The sequence below is a fragment of the Panulirus ornatus genome, chromosome 1, assembly GCF_036320965.1.
Source record: "Panulirus ornatus isolate Po-2019 chromosome 1, ASM3632096v1, whole genome shotgun sequence".
NCBI lineage: Eukaryota > Metazoa > Arthropoda > Malacostraca > Decapoda > Palinuridae > Panulirus > Panulirus ornatus.
Window position 1 is genome coordinate 44,845,393 of NC_092224.1, and position 19,747 is coordinate 44,865,139.

Here is a 19,747-nt window from a genome sequence, read left to right on the forward strand (position 1 = left end):
TCTGACACATATATCCTCTTGGTCAATCTTTCCCCACTCATTCTCTCCATGTGACCAAACCATTTCAAAACACCCTCTTCTGCTCTCTCAACCACACTCTTTTTATTTCCACACATCTCTCTCACCCTTACATTACTTACTAGATCAAACCACCTCACACCACATATTGTCCTCAAACATCTCATTTCCAGTACATCCACCCTCCTGCGCACAACTCTATCCATAGCCCACGCCTCGCAACCATACAACATTGTTGGAACCACTATTCCTTCAAACATACCCATTTTTGCTTTCCGAGATAATGTTCTCGACTTCCAAACATTCTTCAAGGCTCCCAGAATTTTTGCCCCCTCCCCCACCCTATGATTCACTTCCGCTTCCATGGTTCCATCCGCTACCAGATCCACTCCCAGATATCTAAAACACTTCAATTCCTCCAGCTTTTCTCCATTCAAACTTACCTCCCAATTGACTTGACCCTCAACCCTACTGTACCTAATAACCTTGCTCTTATTCACATTTACTCTTAACTTTCTTCTTTCACACACTTTACCAAACTCAGCTTCTGCAGTTTCTTACATGCATCAGCCACCAGCGCTGTATCATCAGCGAACAACAACTGACTCACTTCCCAAGCTCTCTCATCCACAACAGACTTCATACTTGCCCCTCTTTCCAAAACTCTTGCATTCACCCCCCTAACAACCCCATCCATAAACAATTAAACAACCATGGAGACATCACACACCCCTGCCGCAAACCTACATTCACTGAGAACCAATCACTTTCCTCTCTTCCTACACGTACACATGCCTTACATCCTCGATAAAAACTTTTCACTGCTTCTAACAACTTGCCTCCCACACCATATATTCTTAATACCTTCTACAGAGCATCTCTATCAACTCTATCATATGCCTTCTCCAGATCCATAAATGCTACATACAAATCCATTTGCTTTTCTAAGTATTTCTCACATACATTCTTCAAAGCAAACACCTGATCCACACATCCTCTACCACTTCTGAAACCACACTGCTCTTCCCCAATCTGATGCTCTGTACATGCCTTCACCCTCTCAATCAATACCTTCCCATATAATTTACCAGGAATACTCAACAAACTTATACCTCTGTAATTTGAGCACTCACTCTTATCCCCTTTGCCTTTGTACAATGGCACTATGCAAGCATTCCGCCAATTCTCAGGCACCTCACCATGAATCATACATACATTAAATAGCCTTACCAACCAGTCAACAATACAGTCACCCCCCTTTTTTAATAAATTCCACTGCAATGCCATCCAAACCTGCTGCTTTGCCAGCTTTCATCTTCCGCACTACCTCTTCTCTATTTACCAAATCATTTTCCCTAACCCTCTCACTTTGCACACCACCTCGACCAAGACACCCCACATCTGCCACTCTATCATCAAACACATTCAACAAACCTTCAAAATACTCACTCCATCTCCTTCTCATATCACCACTACTTGTTATCACCTCCCCATTTGCGCCCTTCACTGAAGTTCCCATTTGCTCCCTTGTCTTACGCACTTTATTTACCTCCTTCCAAAACATCTTTTTATTCTCCCTGAAATTTAATGATACTCTTTCGCCCCAACTCTCATTTGCCCTCTTTTTCACCTCTTGCACCTTTCTCTTGACCTCCTGCCTCTTTCTTTTATACCTCTCCCACTCATTTGCAATTTTTCCCTGCAAAAATCGTTCAAATGCCTCTCTCTTCTCTTTCACTAATACTCTTACTTCTTCATCCCACCACTCACTACCTTTTCTAATCAACCCACCTCCCATGCTTCTCATGCCACAAGCATCTTTTGCGCAAGCCATCACTGCTTCCCTAAATACATCCCATTCCTCCCCCACTCCCCTTACCTCCTTTGTTCTCACCTTTTTCCATTCTGTACTCAGTCTCTCCTGGTACTTCCTCATACAAGTCTCCTTCCCAAGCTCACTTACTCTCACCACTCTCTTCACCCCAACATTCTCTCTTCTTTTCTGAAAACCCCCACAAATCTTCACCTTTGCTTCCACAAGATAATGATCAGACATCCCTCCAGTTGCACCTCTCAGCACATTAACATCCAAAAATCTCTCTTTCGTGCATCTATCAGCGACAAAGCAAAAAAAAAAAAAAAAAAAATTAATCTTGCCATACTCCTTTTGGACATATGAGGTGTCGCATGCAAAAACTCCATGAGTGGAAAAGAAAGTTTTATGAAACACATCTAGTGTTCAGGCCGAACAGAGATACAGGGTCATCTTGTTGAACACTCAAAACAGACACGTTCCTGGGGAAAGAGCTTTCAATGGGTTCACTTAATATATGTGATGAGGGGATATGTTCCTAACATTGCTAGTTTTTACCTGTGAGTACTTCCATTTTCACCATCAAAGTGATACTTTTTCTCATCACCTTTGGTGATACAAACCATTTTCCAAACGTAATGGGTATCGATAATTCACAAATGTTCTTGAAAGTTATGAATGAAGTGAGTGAGAGATAGAGCATTGATGAAAATGGTTGATGTGACCATTCCATTTGAGTTCATATTTTTGTACTACATTATAGACTAAAAAAAAAAGGAAAAAAAGCTTTCATCTTTCAGCTGTAAAGAGGGTATTCCTGCACTGGGTTTAGGGAAATGTCCATCGTATATGGTACAAGGTTCATTCTCCTTACATACATCATGGTATTCTTGTCCAATGACCATCAGCATGGAAAGGGGCTGAATTGGTAAATAAAAACTGGATCTCCACCCAGCTACTCAGTTGAGTGACTGAACCAGTCAAGACATGCCTGAGATGCCTTATATGAAATGAGAATCCAGATCATGGGTTCACTACAACAGCAGCCTGTCAGCCAATCAATGTAAACATATGTCATTGTACAACAATATTCCCATGTTATTCCAAGGAATTTTAGTGAAATTATGCCCTACACAAGGATGATTAAGCACAACAGTGATGCATATGGTCCCTTGTTTAGCTGCATGAAGAACATGAAAGTTAGAAAAGTGGGAGAAAATAATCTTAAAACAGAAAAGGAATTGTGATGAGGCTTGAATTAGCTTGTGGCATGAGAAGCGTGGCTGGTGTGCATATTAGAAAGGGTATTGAGTGGTGGAATGAAGAAGTAAGATTATTAGTGAAAGAGAGGCATTTGGACGATTTTTGCAGGGATATAGTGCAAATGACTGGGAGATGTATAAAAGAAAGAGGCAGGAGGTCAAGAAAAAGGTGCAAGAGATGAAAAAGAGGGCAAATGAGGGTTGGGGTGAGAGAATATCATTACATTTTAGAGAAAACAAAAAGATGTTTTGGAAGGAGTTAGATAATGTGCCTAAGACAAGGGAACAAATGGGAACATTGGTGAAGGGGGCTAATGGGGAGGTAATAATAACTAGCGGTGAAGTGAGGAGTGTTTTGTATGTGTTAGATGATGGAGTGGCAGATATAGGGTGTTTTGGTCGAGGTGGTGTGCAAAGTGAGAGGGTAAGGGGGATAATGGTGTGGTAAATAGAGAAGAGGTAGTATGGCTCATGGTGAAGTGCCTGAAGATTGGCAGAATGCATGCATAGTGCCATTGTACAAAGGCAAAGGGGATAAAGGTGAGTGTTCAAATTACAGAGGTATAAGTTTGTTGAGTATTCCTGGGAAATTATATGGGAGGGTATTGATTGAGAGGGTGAAGGAATGTACAGAGCATCAGATTAGGGAAGAGCAGTGTGGTTTCAGAAATGGTAGATGATGTGTGGATCAAGTGTTTGCTCTAAAGAATGTATGTGAGAAATACTTAGAAAAGCAAATGGATTTGTATGTAGCATTTATGGATCTGGAGAAGGCAGATAGAGATAGAGATAGAGATGCTCTGTGGAAGGTATTAAGAGTATATGGTGTGGGAGGCAAGTTGCTAGAAGCATTGAAAAGTTTTATCGAGGATGTAAGGCATATGTACAAGTCAGAAGAGAGGAGAATGATTGGTTCTCAGTGAATGTCGGCTTACGGCAGGGGTGCATGATGTCTCCATGGTTGTTTCATTTATTTATGGATAGGGTTGTTAGGGAGGTGAATGCAAGAGTTTTGGAGAGGAGGGCAACTATGCAGTCTGTTGTGGATGAGAGGGCTTGGAAAATGAGTCAGTAGTTTGCTGATGATACAGTGCTGGTGGCTGATTTGGGTGAGAAACTGCAGAAGCTGGTGACTGAGTTTGGTAAAGTGTGTGAAAGAAGAAAGCTGAGAGTAAATGTGAATAAGAGCAGGGTTAGGTTAGGTTAAGTACAGTAGGGTTGAGGGACAAGTCAGCTGGGAGGTAAGTTCGAATGGAGAAAAACTGGAGGAAGTGAAGTGTTTTAGATATCTGGAAGTGGATTTGGCAGCGGATGGAACCATGGAAGCGGAAGTGAGTCACAGGGTGGGGGAGGGAGTGAAGGTTCTGGGAGTGTTGAAGAATGTGTGGAAGGCAAGAACATTATCTCAGAAAGCAAAAATGGGTATGTTTGAAGGAATAGTGGTTCCAACAATGTTATATGGTTGCAAGGCATGGGCTATAGATAGGGTTGTGCGGAGGAGGGTTGATGTGGTGAAAATGAGATATTTGGGAACAATATGTGATGTGAGGTGGTTTGATCAAGTAAGTAATGAGAGGGTAAGAGAGATGTGTGGTAATAAAATGAGTGTGGTTGAGAGAGCAGAAGAGGGTGTATTGAAGATGTTTGGTCATATGGAGAGAATGAATGAGGAAAAATTGACAAAGAGGATATATGTGTCAGAGATGGAGGGAACAAGGAGAAGTGGGAGACCAAATTGGAGGTGGAAAGATGGAGTGAATAAGATATTGAGCGATTGGGGCCTGAACATGCAGGAGGGTGAAAGGTGTGACATACTGTCAATGGATTGAAGCTGGGCATGTGAAGCATCTGGAGTAAACCATGGAAAGTTTTGTGGGGCCTGGATGTGGAAAGGGAACTGTGGTTTCGATGCATTATACAAGACAGCAAGAGACTGAATGTGAACGAATGTGGCCTTTGTTGTCTTTTCCTAGTGCTACCTTGCGCGCGTGCGGGGGGAGGGGGGTTTCATTTCATGTGTGGCGGGGTGGCAACGGGAATGAATAAAGGCATCAAGTATGAATTGTGTACATGTGCATATATGTATATGTCTGCGGATGTATATACATGAATACGTTGAAATGTATAGTTATGTATATGTGCGTGTGTTGATGTGTATGTATATACATGTGTATGTGGGTGGGTTGGGCCGTTCTTTCATCTGTTTCCTTTGCACTACCTCGCTAATGCAGGAGACAGCGACAAAGTATGATAAATAAATAATAAATGAATATCAAGAAAGTACTGCTGGTGTTGTTGGTGCTCTGTGTCGTGATGGTTGTTTTGATGAACTGACTAGGCCTGTTCTCAATATAATCTTTGAACAATTTTGGAATCTTAGTAAATGTGTTAGACAAAATGCTTATTTTCAGAAACTTGTAGTTTCCTTATAAAGAAAGCATTTAACAACCACAGATAGCAAGATGTCTAATAAATATGTTTACTGTGTTGAGTATGAAATTGGATGCATGAAGTATGTAAGGCAGACTCCTACTCAGTTTCAGTATTATGGATGGTCATTTTGAAAGTGCTGCCAAGAATTAGTCTCACAGGTACTTCTCACAGGTACTTCCCTTACTGGTAAGAGAGGAAAGTATGTCATCTCTTAACTTCAAATCATTATAGTCATGTGAAGTCACGATGTCATAGGTATTTGGATTCCAGTCTAATTATGAAGAAGCTACACAATATTTACATAGACTGGATGATGGAAAATTCACTTTAATGACCCTGTGTTCACATTTTGCATCTACCATGATGTGTTTCACAAGGATTTTGAAATTGTCTTCACCCACATGGTCAGACACTTTCAGTGCTTATGATGGGATTGCTGCTCAGGTATCCAGAGCCCAGGCATCTGGTGAAGACCTGAAAGAGAAGGAAAATTACATTAAAGAACTTTTTCTGAGGGTCAAGCTTCACTGAAGTCCGGTGAATAAAACAATGATCAAGAAGTGTATGCTCTTTAGATTTGTAATAAATGCTTAAAGCACTGATGCTGTTAATGAGTGTGACTTATTATGAATGTTTGTTGTGGATCTACAATATGTGCATACATTACATCAAGACTATCAAGTCAATCATGTACTTGTAGGGCAAAGTGATTGCAAAAAGGGGACCTTTGGAGATTGCAAAATGTGTGAGCACTGGATCAAAAATGAATATGAAAAATAAGATTTTGGAAAACTAGTAGTTTTCAAGGATAATTGTTTGGAACAAAATGAAATAAGTATGGTGCTGAGTTATTTTTGTTAAATGTATTGTGAAAGACTGCTCAATGTGGAACGCATTTCTCCAGGACATTTTTATACTGCTTGTGACCATGTTTTTGGGAATACATGGAAAAATTATGCTTAAGCTACAGAAAAGTCTCCATACTTAAGCATGATAAGAAATAATGTTATAAAAGTTCTCATACTGATGCATAGAAAAGGTGGTTTCAACATGAAGCTGTGCATCTGAGGGAAAAGTATAATTGTCTTATCCTGCTGGGTGATATTAAGGTCAAGGATCTCACAACATAAATTAATGCAATTACTGAGGTGGATAACTTTAAAGGGATTGCCACACAACAAAAATACATGTGACATCAGCATCTACAAATCTGTGGGAGGAGTGGACTCATATAATGATATACCTTACTTTTTAACTGCACTGTGGTGAATATTGAATTTGATTTTGGGATGAACACTATTCTTTACCATGAAATTGTCTTGAGTCTTGTGGTTCTATTTGTGTACACTGTAAAAAATCCAAACTGTCACAAATTGCAGTTATTGCCCGGTATTTTCATAAGACTTATGTATTATACATTATTTTCATGTGAATTATTGTAAGTATTCTCTGAGTCAGTATGCTTGAAATTATTTGATACATAAAACATAATCTATTTGTCTATTAATGCACATCTTTTCACACTACACTCATAATTGATTTCATAATAAAATACGAGACCTTTAAGAGAATGAGTAAGATATATGTATCATTTCAGTGGTTATGATGTTTTTAGTGTTGTTAGACTTTTACTGCATTTTCTGAGTTTTGTAATTTTGGGACACGAGTTTTCACTCACACCTCCTCGTATACTTCACCAAAAAATTTTTGCCAACATTCTTATTATAATCTTGTAATGTAAGCATTGGTGAAGTGGAGCTTCCACTAAAGTTGTCTTACATACTGACATCAGACTCATAGAATAGTCTTATTGAATAATTATTCTGTTGCCTGCTGAATATCAAATGCCTCCACTTCTTTGCAATGCTTCCCAACAAACTTCTTGATGTGCTTGCTCTGTTGTTAGCTGATATTGTGATGGGTGACTTCGTTTTTCTAATAAAGTCCAATTCCAATGAATGCAGCCTATTAGAAACACAGCAAGGGACTCTGACAGTGTAAATGAAAGTGACTGTAGATGCTTGAAGAGCAGTCTCTTTAGTGGCAAAAAAAAAAAAATCAAGGGATGTTAGTGAAAAGTGAGAGGTTGGGGGAAGGAGCAGTTCAAGGTATAGCTGAACTATTATTGTTGGAAATGAATGTACAGTAAAAATTCTGTTATCCAAAATACTTAGGTGGGGATAGAGAGAGAGAGAGAGAGAGAGAGAGAGAGAGAGAGAGAGAGAGAGAGAGAGAGAGAGGGGGGGGGGGGGGGAGAGAAGATATTTTGGATAAAACATTTCCATTTTCTAATCCATTAGATAATTCAGAAATTTTAGTGTTTTAGAATATTTCACATATTTGTTAGTATTTTACATAAAGGTTATATAAGTATATGTGCCACCTTGGACTTAGCCAGTTTCTTGCACAACTTCATCTCCTTTTCAAGACTTTGTGTGAGGCATAGACAGCTTTGAGGAGCTGTCAGGATATTGCTGACAATGTTCGAAAGGAGATATTGTTCACAATATTAATCCAGGGTGCACAATATACACAAGTATCTAAGACTAGCACACAGCACTGCACCAGAAAGCACATGGGAAATAGTAAACAATCACCAGCACGATAAAACACAAGGTGGAGCATACACTAATCACTGCAGTGTGGTGCACATGCAATTTGAAATATCTTTACATATCTTTTTTAGACTTTTTGATTTCTCGGATAATGGAGAGTTGCCAACCAAAATTGGAAACATATGTTGTTTTGAACATCTAGTAGTCTCAAATTAGGAATATCAGAGGTTCCATTGCATTGACTAAACTGGAACAAGAATAGAGGAGTAATTCTGCATCTCAACTTGCAGTGGCACTGGGACAGGTGTTTAACAGAAGTGAATAGAAACTTGATTAAAGGTATTGTGACATTCTCATTAGGCTTTGCTGTAGTACAACAGAACCAGTAAGACACCATTCCAGAAGGTGCAGTACAAGGAGAGTGTTTCTATTTGTCTACAATTCTGAAGAGGGTGGTTATGGTGAAAGTCTCCAAAACTGGTCAATTCCAGTGCCACTTCTTAGCCTGCAGCTCCCTAACCTTAACAGTCCACAGGCAGAGAACAATTTTTGCACAGTGTTTCAAGTGTTCATATGTGTTTAACAGAATGTAGTGGAAGTGGTTATAGAGAGAGTGCAATATTGGGACATTTTGAGATGGGAAAGCACTTTTGTGCATTTGTGTATAAAATTAGGTCTAGATGATGAGAGTATAGGGCTTGGTGATTAAACAAAAGTTTTAATAGATGTTAAATGATTACAAATCCTATTTTTGAAGCAGGTCAGTAGGATAAAAGCTATTGTATCAAAAGTGCAAAAAGGTCTAATTTTGGAACTCTATGGAAAATACATATATATTAATAAAAATGCTTAAAGTAACGAAGGAAAACCTGTATGTTTTCAAGGCTGTAAAAGTTTATTGAACAGGGTAGTACATCCACCACTAATTTTTTTCTGGGCAATCACTGAATGATGGATTTTTACGCTGAATGGCATGTAAAGTGTGTGGCACCTGGCATCCCTTCCCTTAGGGTGGTTGGAGGGATATGAAAAAATATGTCTGAATTTTGGCAAAACATCTTTTAGAAAATATGAAACACACCTTAAGATTTTTGAAACAACGAATAAACAAATGAAATATACTGCCTACATGCTGTGGAAAGTCACAATTTCAATCGGGATGGCAGTATTGTGAGACAGTATACTTTCTGGCTACTGACAAACAAACCAGCATGTCTAAAGGCCCATGTTTTATGTATATAATACAAGGACAATGTAGCAAACCTAACCAACTATGAAGCGATGCAAAAGTAAACCATAGTTATATTATCTTACTATGTGATTGTTTCCAGATTGTTGCGTTGACATTTGTGCAGTGAATCTGTGGACATTGCAAATGTTCTTTCAAGGCCACTGTCAGTATCTTATACTCTCAGTAAGTTTACATTACTCCTTGCAACTCTTTTTACACAATCTAATAACCTACTATACCTCTAATACAATTTCTTTCTCATGAGGTGTAAATGAAATGTAAAATTTGAGTGACAGAGGAAGGGATGTGGTTACTAAGTGTGACTGAGGTTCTTTTCTTTTATATGGTTAATGTATAATGCAACTTATGGTTACTATAACAACCCCTTTGCCAAGATTAAAATCATGAAAGCCACATCCTAGATAGAGAATATAAATCTGTGAAAGCTTTGTCCTGTAAAATTTTTTTTTCTAAAGTAGCAGATTTTGCATTAAAGTGAACAGACAGTAAATAGTGGTGTGCTGCATTAATATGGAAATATGAAGAGAATGGATGTATAGAAAATAAATGATTTAAAGTTAAAAAAAAAGAAAGGAGGGTATAACTAAAATGGCATAGAGATGGAAAGAAAGGAAGTGCTGGACTGTATTGCGAAGAAAAGCAGAATTTATATGTGTGAGATAATTGGGAATGTACTTCTTAAATGACAACCATGATCCAAAAACTCCATCATTATGTATGAAAGTAAGTTACATTAGCATTCAAAAGTAACGGAAAATACAGTTATATTAATACCCTTAAGTTGGCCTCACTCACTGGTCAGGCAAGGGTAAAGGAGGGTGTGGATAACATATCTGATACCTCCTTATAAGAAAGGAGGATAAGGTGATTATGTTTCTCTCTCTTGAGTTCATTTTCACACTGTGCTCTTATATCATCCACAGTTACAGTGTTGTTAGTAAATATCATGAATACCTTTAGAAATATTGCACCTTTCAAACTAAAAGCCATTGTGAGGCAGATTAGCTGGAAATCATATTAATCTGGAAACCGTATTAAAGAACATTTAATTTTTATCGTACTTAGTTTCAGATTATCCGCACTTCATACAGAAGCACAGTGTTGGTTATGAATAACTTGGATCTATTTAGAAATAACACATTGTTATTGTTCACACTACAAATTAGCCTTGTCTTAGTCCTGTGGTAGAGTGGGTAAACTTCCTCATCTCCCACCTCAGTGAGTGGTCCTTCAAGGCTCATTAGTGGTGCACATTTTTATGCACACATTTCAACAACAAATAAGTGTAAGGACAATAAGTGGCTGGAACATATAGAGAGAGTAGGTGTTTTCTCTATGGAAATATCCTACCTCTTTACCTATCATCTGTTCCCAGAGTCATCTATCACCCTAAGATCATAAAGAGAAAATTAGATGCAGTTGTTACAACTTCATCTACAAGTATGGGGTCAGTGTGGATACCCCCTGGGTAGGCCTCCCTCCTTTCATAATCTAACTAAAATCATTAACTTATTTCTTCACATTTGTTATTCTTCACTTTCATTACAAGTTGATACAAATAAGCATTCCTCCTCATCATGTAGATCATACAACAATTTATGAGTTTTCTGTGGGGTCATTGCACATATACAGTCTGCAGGTTGATGATCATGCATTTATAATTATGCACTTGCAGGGGTACTAAGGACAGCAAAATTTTTACCATGCCCTCCTGACATTGGAAGAGGCTTCTGTAGGAAAAACTAGCTGGGTATTTAACTCTTTCACTGTTCTGAGACTCATGCAAAACATCCTGGGCTGAATGTTCTTTGCCTTGCATGAGCTTCTGAGTGTTCTCTTTTTTATTTGAAATCCCACCTGATTCCACCCATAGATCACCAAAGGGGACATAGGTATGATGACTTGGTAAGATGACACTTGTATGCACCAAAAATTGTAAGATGCATACAAAACACAGGGCAAATGATGAAAGAGTAATAGAGACAAAAGTTTGTACTATACACATACTCTTCGTGTGAAGCAGAGTAGAAAGAGAGGTACATGTGTAAAAGAACTAGAAAAGAACTTGAATATTTTTAGGCACTCTTTGACAATGAAAAATGATATGATTGTTAGCAAGACAAGTAAATGTACAAGTTGTGTTTAGGTTAAAGCTTTTCACTGGCCTTCGGGGATTCCATTGTAGTTATATAGACTGTGTAACTCTTAACTGATTTTGATGGAAATCATTCCATGTGTTTCATTTTACAGACAGTTATGAAGGAATCACATGTTGATGTTTTGTAATACATAAGTGCCCAATCTCACTTACCACCAAGTGAAAGACAGGGAAACCATTACTTTTAGAATAAAGAAACAGTGACTGTAGAATTAGTGCTCACACTTTTTGGGAAAAAATTACATACTATACTAATTTGCTTATGTACTCACATAAGTAAAATTTCACCTGTGTAGGTAATATGTAAACAATATGGACATAAGTAATGTCTTGGTTTACATATGTGAAATCATGCCTAGAAAGAAACTATGAAGAATGTTTGGTATCTAAGTTGTCTTTAGTGTGAAGTCATGCCAGGAAAGAAAGTATAAAGTGTGTCCTAAGCTTAATTGTGCATAAAAAAAGATATATAATCATTCTAGGAAAACCCCAGATTTATTGTTTACTGACTACCCAGTTCACTCAAAACCTTACTAGACCAACAAAGGGGAAAGTTTACTACACTATTTTGGGCTTTTTTTTCTTACTTATGGGGAATATTCATATGTTCAGTAGGAATTTTTTCTCCAGATCCATAGAAGCCACATACCAATCCATCTGTTTTTCTAAATATTTCTCACTAAGTCTTTAAGGTAAACATCAGAATCAAACATCCTCTACCACTTCTGAAACCACACTGCTCCTCCCCAGTCTGATGCTCTGTACATGTCTTCACCCTCTCAATCAATACCCTCCCATTCAACTTCCAGGAATACTAAACAAACTTATCTCTCTGTAGTTTGAACACTCACCTTTATCCCTCTTGCCTTTATTCATTGGTACTATAAATGCATCCTGCTGTTCCTCATGCACCTCAACATGATCCTTACTTACATTGAAAATCATTCTCAACCAATCAACAACACAGTCACCCATTTCTTAATTGATTCAACAGCAATACCATCCACTCTGGTTGTCTTGCCACATTTCATCTTTTATGGGGCTTTCAACACCTCCTCTTTCTTCACCAAAACATTCCCCCTGACACTCTCACTTTGCATACCACCCTGAGCAAACACTAAATCTGCCAGTCTATCATCAAACACATTTAACAATCCTTTAAAATACTCATTCCATCTCCTCACATCATCCCTATCTGTTATCACTTCCCCTGCTGTCTCTTTCACTGATGTTCCTATTTGTTCTCTTGTCTTCTGCACATTATTAACTTCTTTCCAAAACATCATATTTTCCTTAAAATTCACAGACACTTGCTCACCCCAACTCTCATTTGCCCTCTTTTTCAATCCTTGCATCTTCTTTTTAGCCTCCCTGTATGTGCCTCACAAATGCCTCTCTTTTCCCTTTCACTTACAATTTTACTTCTTGATCCCACCACTCACTCCCTAATCTGCCCACCTCCCACCTTTCACATGCCACGTGCATTTCTTGCACATGCTATCACTGTTTCCCTTAATGCCTCCCATTCCTTACCCAATCCTCTCGCTTCATTTATCTAACCTTTTGACATTCTACTCTCAATCTCTCCTGGTATTTCTTCACACAAGTCTGTTTTTCAAACTCACTGACTCTCACCATTCTTCTCTCCTCAACACTGGTTCCTCTTTTTCAAAAACCTGTACAAATCTTCACAAGATAGTGATCAGTCATCTTACCAGCTTCCTCCCTCCCCCCTCAGTACATTTACATCCAAAAGTCTCTCTTTTACATGCCTATCAATTAATATGTAATCCAATAATCCCTACTGACAATCTCTCCTACTCACATATGTATACTCATTTTAAACTAGGTATTCTAAGTCATCAGTCCTTTTTCAGCACACAACTCCACAAGCTCTTCACCATATCCATATGCCCCAATTACACCCTGAACTACCACATTATTTGCCTGTTGATTTAAATTACCCTTCACTAATACCCAGTGTATTACATCAAAACTGGTGACACACACTCACTTACCTGCTCCCAAAACATTTGCCTCTCATGGTCTTTCTTCACAAGCACTAATAATCACCATTCTCTTGTCATCCACTTTCAGTTTTATCCACATCAATCAAGAATTTACTTCCTTACACTCTATAACATTCTCCCACAACTCCTGCTTCAGGAGCAGTGCTACTCCTTCCTAAGCTCTTGTCCTCTTACCAAACACTGACTTAACTTCTAAGACATTTCCAAACCATTTTCCCCCTTTACCCTCGAACTTTGTTTCACTCAGAGTTGGAACATCCAGGCTTGTTTCCTCAAACATGCTTCTACCTCCCTCTCTTCTCATATTGGTTACATCCACACACATTAAGATACCTTAGTCTGAGCCTCCAATTTGATCTCCCCATTCTCCTTGTTCTGTCCAATTCTGGTGCATATATTCTCTTTGTCAACCTAATATACACACATGTACATATACATATCAATATATACCTATATATACATACATATACATATATACACATGTACATATTCATACTTGCTTGCTCTCGTCCATTGCCAGTACCATCCAACCCCACAGGAAACAGCACTACCACCCCCTACATCTGAGAGGTAGCGTCGGGAAACAGACAAAAAAAGGCCACTTCCACTCACTCATTCTCTAGCTGTTTCATGAAATGCACTAAAATCACAGCTCCCTATTCACATCCAGGTCCCACAGACCTCTCTATGGTTTATCCCAGATGCTTCACATGCCCTGGTTCGGTCCATTGACAGCATGTTGACCCCAATCTACCACATCATTCCAATTCATTCAATTTCATGCACATCTTCCACCCTCCTACATGTTCAGGCCCCAATCACTCAAGATCTTTTTCACTCCATCCCTCCACCTCCAATTTGGTTTCCCACTTTTCCCTGGTCCCTCCACATCTCACATAAATATCCTCTTTGTCAACCTTTCCTCACTCATTCTCTCCATATGTTCAAACCATTTCAATGCACCCTCTAATGCTCTCTCAACCACACTCTTTTTATCACCACACATCTCTCTTATCCTTTCATTACTTATACGATCAGACCACCTCACACCACGTTATCCTCAAACATTTCATTTTCAACATATCAACCTTCCTCCACATAACCGTATCTATAAACCCATGCCTCACAACCATATGATATTGTTGGAACCACTATTCCTTCAAATATACCCATTTTTTCTCTTTTTCCACACATTATACATTGCTCCCAAAAACTTCACCCCCTTCCCAACCCTAAGACTCACTTCCACTTCCATGGTTCCATTTGCTGCCAATTCCACTCCCAGATATCTAAAACACTTCACTTCCTCCAGTTTTACTTCATTCAAACTCACATCCCAACTAAAGTGTCCCTCAACCCTGCTGAACCTAATAACCTTGCTCTTATTCACATTTACTCTCAACTCTCTCCTTTCACACACTTTTCCAAACTAAGTCACCAACTCCTGCAGTTTCTCACTCATATCAGCCACCAGTGCTGTATCACTGGTGAATAACAACTGACTCACTTCCCGGGCCCTCTCATCCCAACAGACAGCATACTCACTCCTCTCCTCAAAACTCTTGCATTTACCTTCCTAATAACCCCATCCATAAACAAATTAAACAACCATGGTGACATCAAACACCCCTGCTGCAAACTGACCTTCACTGGGAACCAATCACTCTCCTCTCTTCCTACTCGTACACATGCCCTACATCCTTGATAAAAACTTCTCAATGCTTCAAAGAGCTTACCTCCCACACCATATATTTTGAAGACCTTCCACAAACTAACTCTATCAACTCTTATTATATGCCTTCTCAAGATACATAAATGCCGCATAGAGACTTATCTGTTTTCCTAAGTATTCATCACACACATTCTTCAAAGCAAACACCTGATCCACACATCCTCAACCACCTCTGAAACCCCACTGCTCCTCCCCAATCTGTTGCTCTGTACATGTCTTTACCCTCTCAATCAATACTCTTCCATAAAATATTCCAGGAGACTCAACAAACTTATCCCTTCATAATTTGAACAATCACCTTTATCCCGTTTGCCTTTACACAGTGGCACTATGCAGGCATTCCACCAATCATCAGGCACTCCACTAGGATCCATACATACATTGAGTATCCTTAACAACCAATCAACAGTACAGTCACCCCCTTTCTTAACACATTCAACTGCAGTACCATCCACTCCTGCTGCCTTGCCAGATTTCATCTTTCACAAGGCTTTGACCACCTCTTCTCTCTTCAAAACACTCTCCCTGACTCTCACTTCATACATCACCCCCAACCAAAACACCCAACATCTGAGCTCTATCAACAAACACATGCAACAGTCTTTCAAAATACTCACTCCATCTCCTCCTCACTCCATTACTTCCTGTTATCCCTCCATAATTTGAACACTCACCTTCATCCCCTTTGCCTTTATGCAGTGGCACTATGCAGGCATTCCACCAATCCTCAGGTAGTTCACCAGGATCCATGCTTACACTGAATATCCTTAACAACCAATCAACAATACAGTCACCCCCTTCCTTAATACATTCAACTGAAGTACCATCCAATCCTGCTGCCATGCCAGATATCATCTTTCACAAGTCTTTGACCACCTCTTCTCTCCACCAAAACACTCTCCCTGACTCTCACTTCATACGTCACCTCCAACTAAAACACCCTACATCTGAGCTCTATCATCGAACACATTCAACAGATTCAACAGTCTTTCAAAACACTCACTCCATCTCCTCACTCCATTACTACCTGATATGACTTCACCCCTTGCCCCCTTCACCAATGTTCCCATTTGTTTGTACATTTATTTACCTCTATCCAAAACATCTTTTTATTCCCCCTAAAGTTTAATGATACTCTCTCAGCTCAACTTTCATTTGACCTCTTTTTCAACCCTTGCACCTTCATCTTGACCTCCTGCCATTTTCTCTTATAAATCTCAAAGTCATTTGTATTCCTTTCTTGTTAGTACTGTCCAAATGCTTTTCTTTTCTCTTTCATTAACAACTTTACGTCTTCATCCCACAACTCGCTACCTTTTTAAATCTGCCCACCTCCCACCTTTCTCATGCCACATGCATCTCTTGCACTTGCAATCACTGCTTCCCTAGATACATCTCATTCCTCACTTCATTTTCTCTCACCTTTAGCAATTCTACACTTAAATCTCTCTTGGTACTTCTCACAAAAGTTTCTTTTCCTGGCTCACTTACTCTCACCACTCTCTTTTCCCAACATTGTTTCCCCCTCTTTCAAAATCCTATACAAATCTTCACCCTCGCCTCCACAAGATAGTGATCAGGCATCACACAAGGTGCCTCTCTCAGCATATTTTCATCCAAAAGTCTCTCTTTTAAACTTCTGTTAATTAATAAATAATCTAATAATACCTGTTGACCATCTATCCTACTTACATACCTAAACTTATGCATATCACTTATTTTACCAGGTATTCCCAATCACCAGTCCTTTTTCAGCACCCAAGTCCACATGCTCTACACCATTTCTATTTATAACACTGAAGACCCCAAGTGCACAAATCATACCCTCAACTGCCACATGGCTTACCTTTGCATTTAAATTGTCCATCACTAATACCTGGTCTTGTTCACCAAAACCGCTGACACACTTGCTCAGCTGCTCCCAAAACAGTTGCCCCTCATGATCATTCTTCTCATGACCAGGTGCATAAGCACCAATAATCACCTATCTCTCACCATTCACTCTCAGTTTTACCCACATCAATCTAGAATTTACTTCCTTATTCTACCACAACTCCTGCTTCAAAGTAGTGCTACTCCTTCCCCAGCTCTTGTTCTGTCGCCAACCCATGACTTTATTCCCAAGATGTTGCCGAGCCATTCTTCCCCTTTAACCTTGAGTTTCATTTCTCTCAGAGCCAGAACATCCAAGTTTCTGTTTTCAAACATACTACCTATCTCTCCTTTCTTCTCATCTTGGTTACATCCACAAACATTCAGACACCTCCATCTGAGCCTTCAAGGAGGATAAGTACTTCTGGCTTGACTCCTTCTTCTGTTTCCTCTTTTAGAAATTGAAGTACAAGAAGGGAAGGGTTTCTAGCACCCTGCTCCTTCCTTGTTTAGTTGCCTTCTGCAACACGAAGGGAATATGTGGATAGTATTCTTTCTCCCCTGTCCCCAGGGATTGTGAGAGAACAAGAGTTAAGGAAGGAGTAGCCCTACTCCTGAAGCAGGAGTTGTGGGAGTATGTGGTAGTGTAAGAAAGTAAATTCTAGATTTATTTGGGTAAAATAAATGGAGAGAGATGGGTGATTATTGGTGCATATGCACCTGGTCATGAGAAGAAAGATCCACGAGAGGCTAGTGTTTTGGGAGCAGCTGAGTGAGGGCGTTAGCAGCTTTGATGCACGAGACTGGGTTATAGCGATGGGTGATTTACCTGTGAAGGTAAGTTATGTGGTAGTTGAGAGTATAAATGGTGTACATGGGGTGTTCAGTGTTGTAAATGGAAATGGTGGCAAGCTTGTAAAGATTTATGTGCTGAAAAGGACTGGTGATTGGGAATACCTGGTTTAAAGATATATATATAAGCATACATATGTGAGTAGGAGAGATAGTCAAAGGGCATTATTGGATTACATATTAATTGACAGGCATGTAAAAGAGAGGCTTTTGGATGCTAATGTGCTGAGAGGGGCAGCTAGAGGGATGTCTGATCACTATTTGCTCCTACTTCTCTCACTCGATCTGAATGTCATTTTGACACAACTTCCTTGGTAAATTCAGACTTGAACAGGATATTGCAGTTGTGTAGATAAAATCTGGTTACATTTAATGCCCCCAATGGATATCCAATTCCTCCCCGTTTCTCTATCGAAAATTCCCCACACCTTTCCTCTTTCTTTTGACAGGTTTGTAATTCCACCTACTGACTCAGTGAACATTTCTATTTTATTTATTTTGCTTTGTCTCTGTCTCCCGCGTTAGCGAGGTAGCGCAAGGAAACAGACAAAAGAATGGCCCAACCCACCCACATACACATGTATATACATATATGTCCACACACGCAAATATACATACCTATGCATCTCAACATATACATATATATACACACAGACATATATATATATATATATATGCACGAGACCGGGTTATAGTGATGGGTGATTTGAATGCAAAGGTGAGTAATGTGGCAGTTGAGGGAATAATTGGTATACATGGGGTGTTCAGTGTTGTAAATGGAAATGGTGAAGAGCTTGTAGATTTATGTGCTGAAAAAGGACTGATGATTGGGAATACCTGGTTTAAAAAGCGAGATATACATAAGTATACTTATGTAAGTAGGAGAGATGGCCAGAGAGCGTTATTGGATTACGTGTTAATTGACAGGCGTGCGAAAGAGAGACTTTTGGATGTTAATGTGCTGAGAGGTGCAACTGGAGGGATGTCTGATCAATATCTTGTGGAGGCTAAGGTGAAGATTTGTATGGGTTTTCAGAAAAGAAGAGTGAATGTTGGGGTGAAGAGGGTGGTGAGAGTAAGTGAGCTTGGGAAGGAGACCTGTGTGAGGAAGTACCATTAGAGACTGAGTACAGAATGGAAAAAGGTGAGAACAATGGAAGTAAGGGGAGTGGGGGAGGAATGGGATGTATTTAGGGAATCAGTGATGGATTGCGCAAAAGATGCATGTGGCATGAGAAGAGTGGGAGGTGGGTTGATTAGAAAGGGTAGTGAGTGGTAAGATGAAGAAGTAAGAGTATTAGTGAAAGAGAAGAGAGAGGCATTTGGACGATTTTTGCAGGGAAAAAATGCAATTGAGTGGGAGATGTATAAAAGAAAGAGACAGGAGGTCAAGAGAAAGGTGCAAGAGGTGAAAAAAAGGGCAAATGAGAGTTGGGGTGAGAGAGTATCATTAAATTTTAGGGAGAATAAAAAGATGTTCTGGAAGGAGGTAAATAAAGTGCGTAAGACAAGGGAGCAAATGGGAACTTCAGTGAAGTGCGCAAATGGGGAGGTGATAACAAGTAGTGGTGATGTGAGAAGGAGATGGAGTGAGTATTTTGAAGGTTTGTTGAATGTGTTTGATGATAGAGTGGCAGATATAGGGTGTTTTGGTCGAGGTGGTGTGCAAAGTGAGAGGGTTAGGGAAAATGATTTGGTAAACAGAGAAGAGGTATTGAAAGCTTTGTGGAAGATGAAAGCCGGCAAGGCAGCAGGTTTGGATGGTATTGC

General features: G+C 39.4%; 1 protein-coding gene across 1 annotated transcript in view; it reads right to left on the bottom strand.

Moving 5' to 3' along the window:
• Positions 1 to 4,893: 4,893 nt before the first annotated feature.
• LOC139748840 (uncharacterized) overlaps positions 4,894 to 19,747 on the bottom strand; it is a 349,230-nt gene continuing 334,376 nt past the window's right edge. Inside the window, exon 4 of the mRNA XM_071662251.1 lies at positions 4,894 to 6,000. Coding sequence (XP_071518352.1) covers positions 5,942 to 6,000 — 59 coding nt within the window. The 3' untranslated portion in view covers positions 4,894 to 5,941. The remainder of the gene's footprint in view (positions 6,001 to 19,747) is intronic.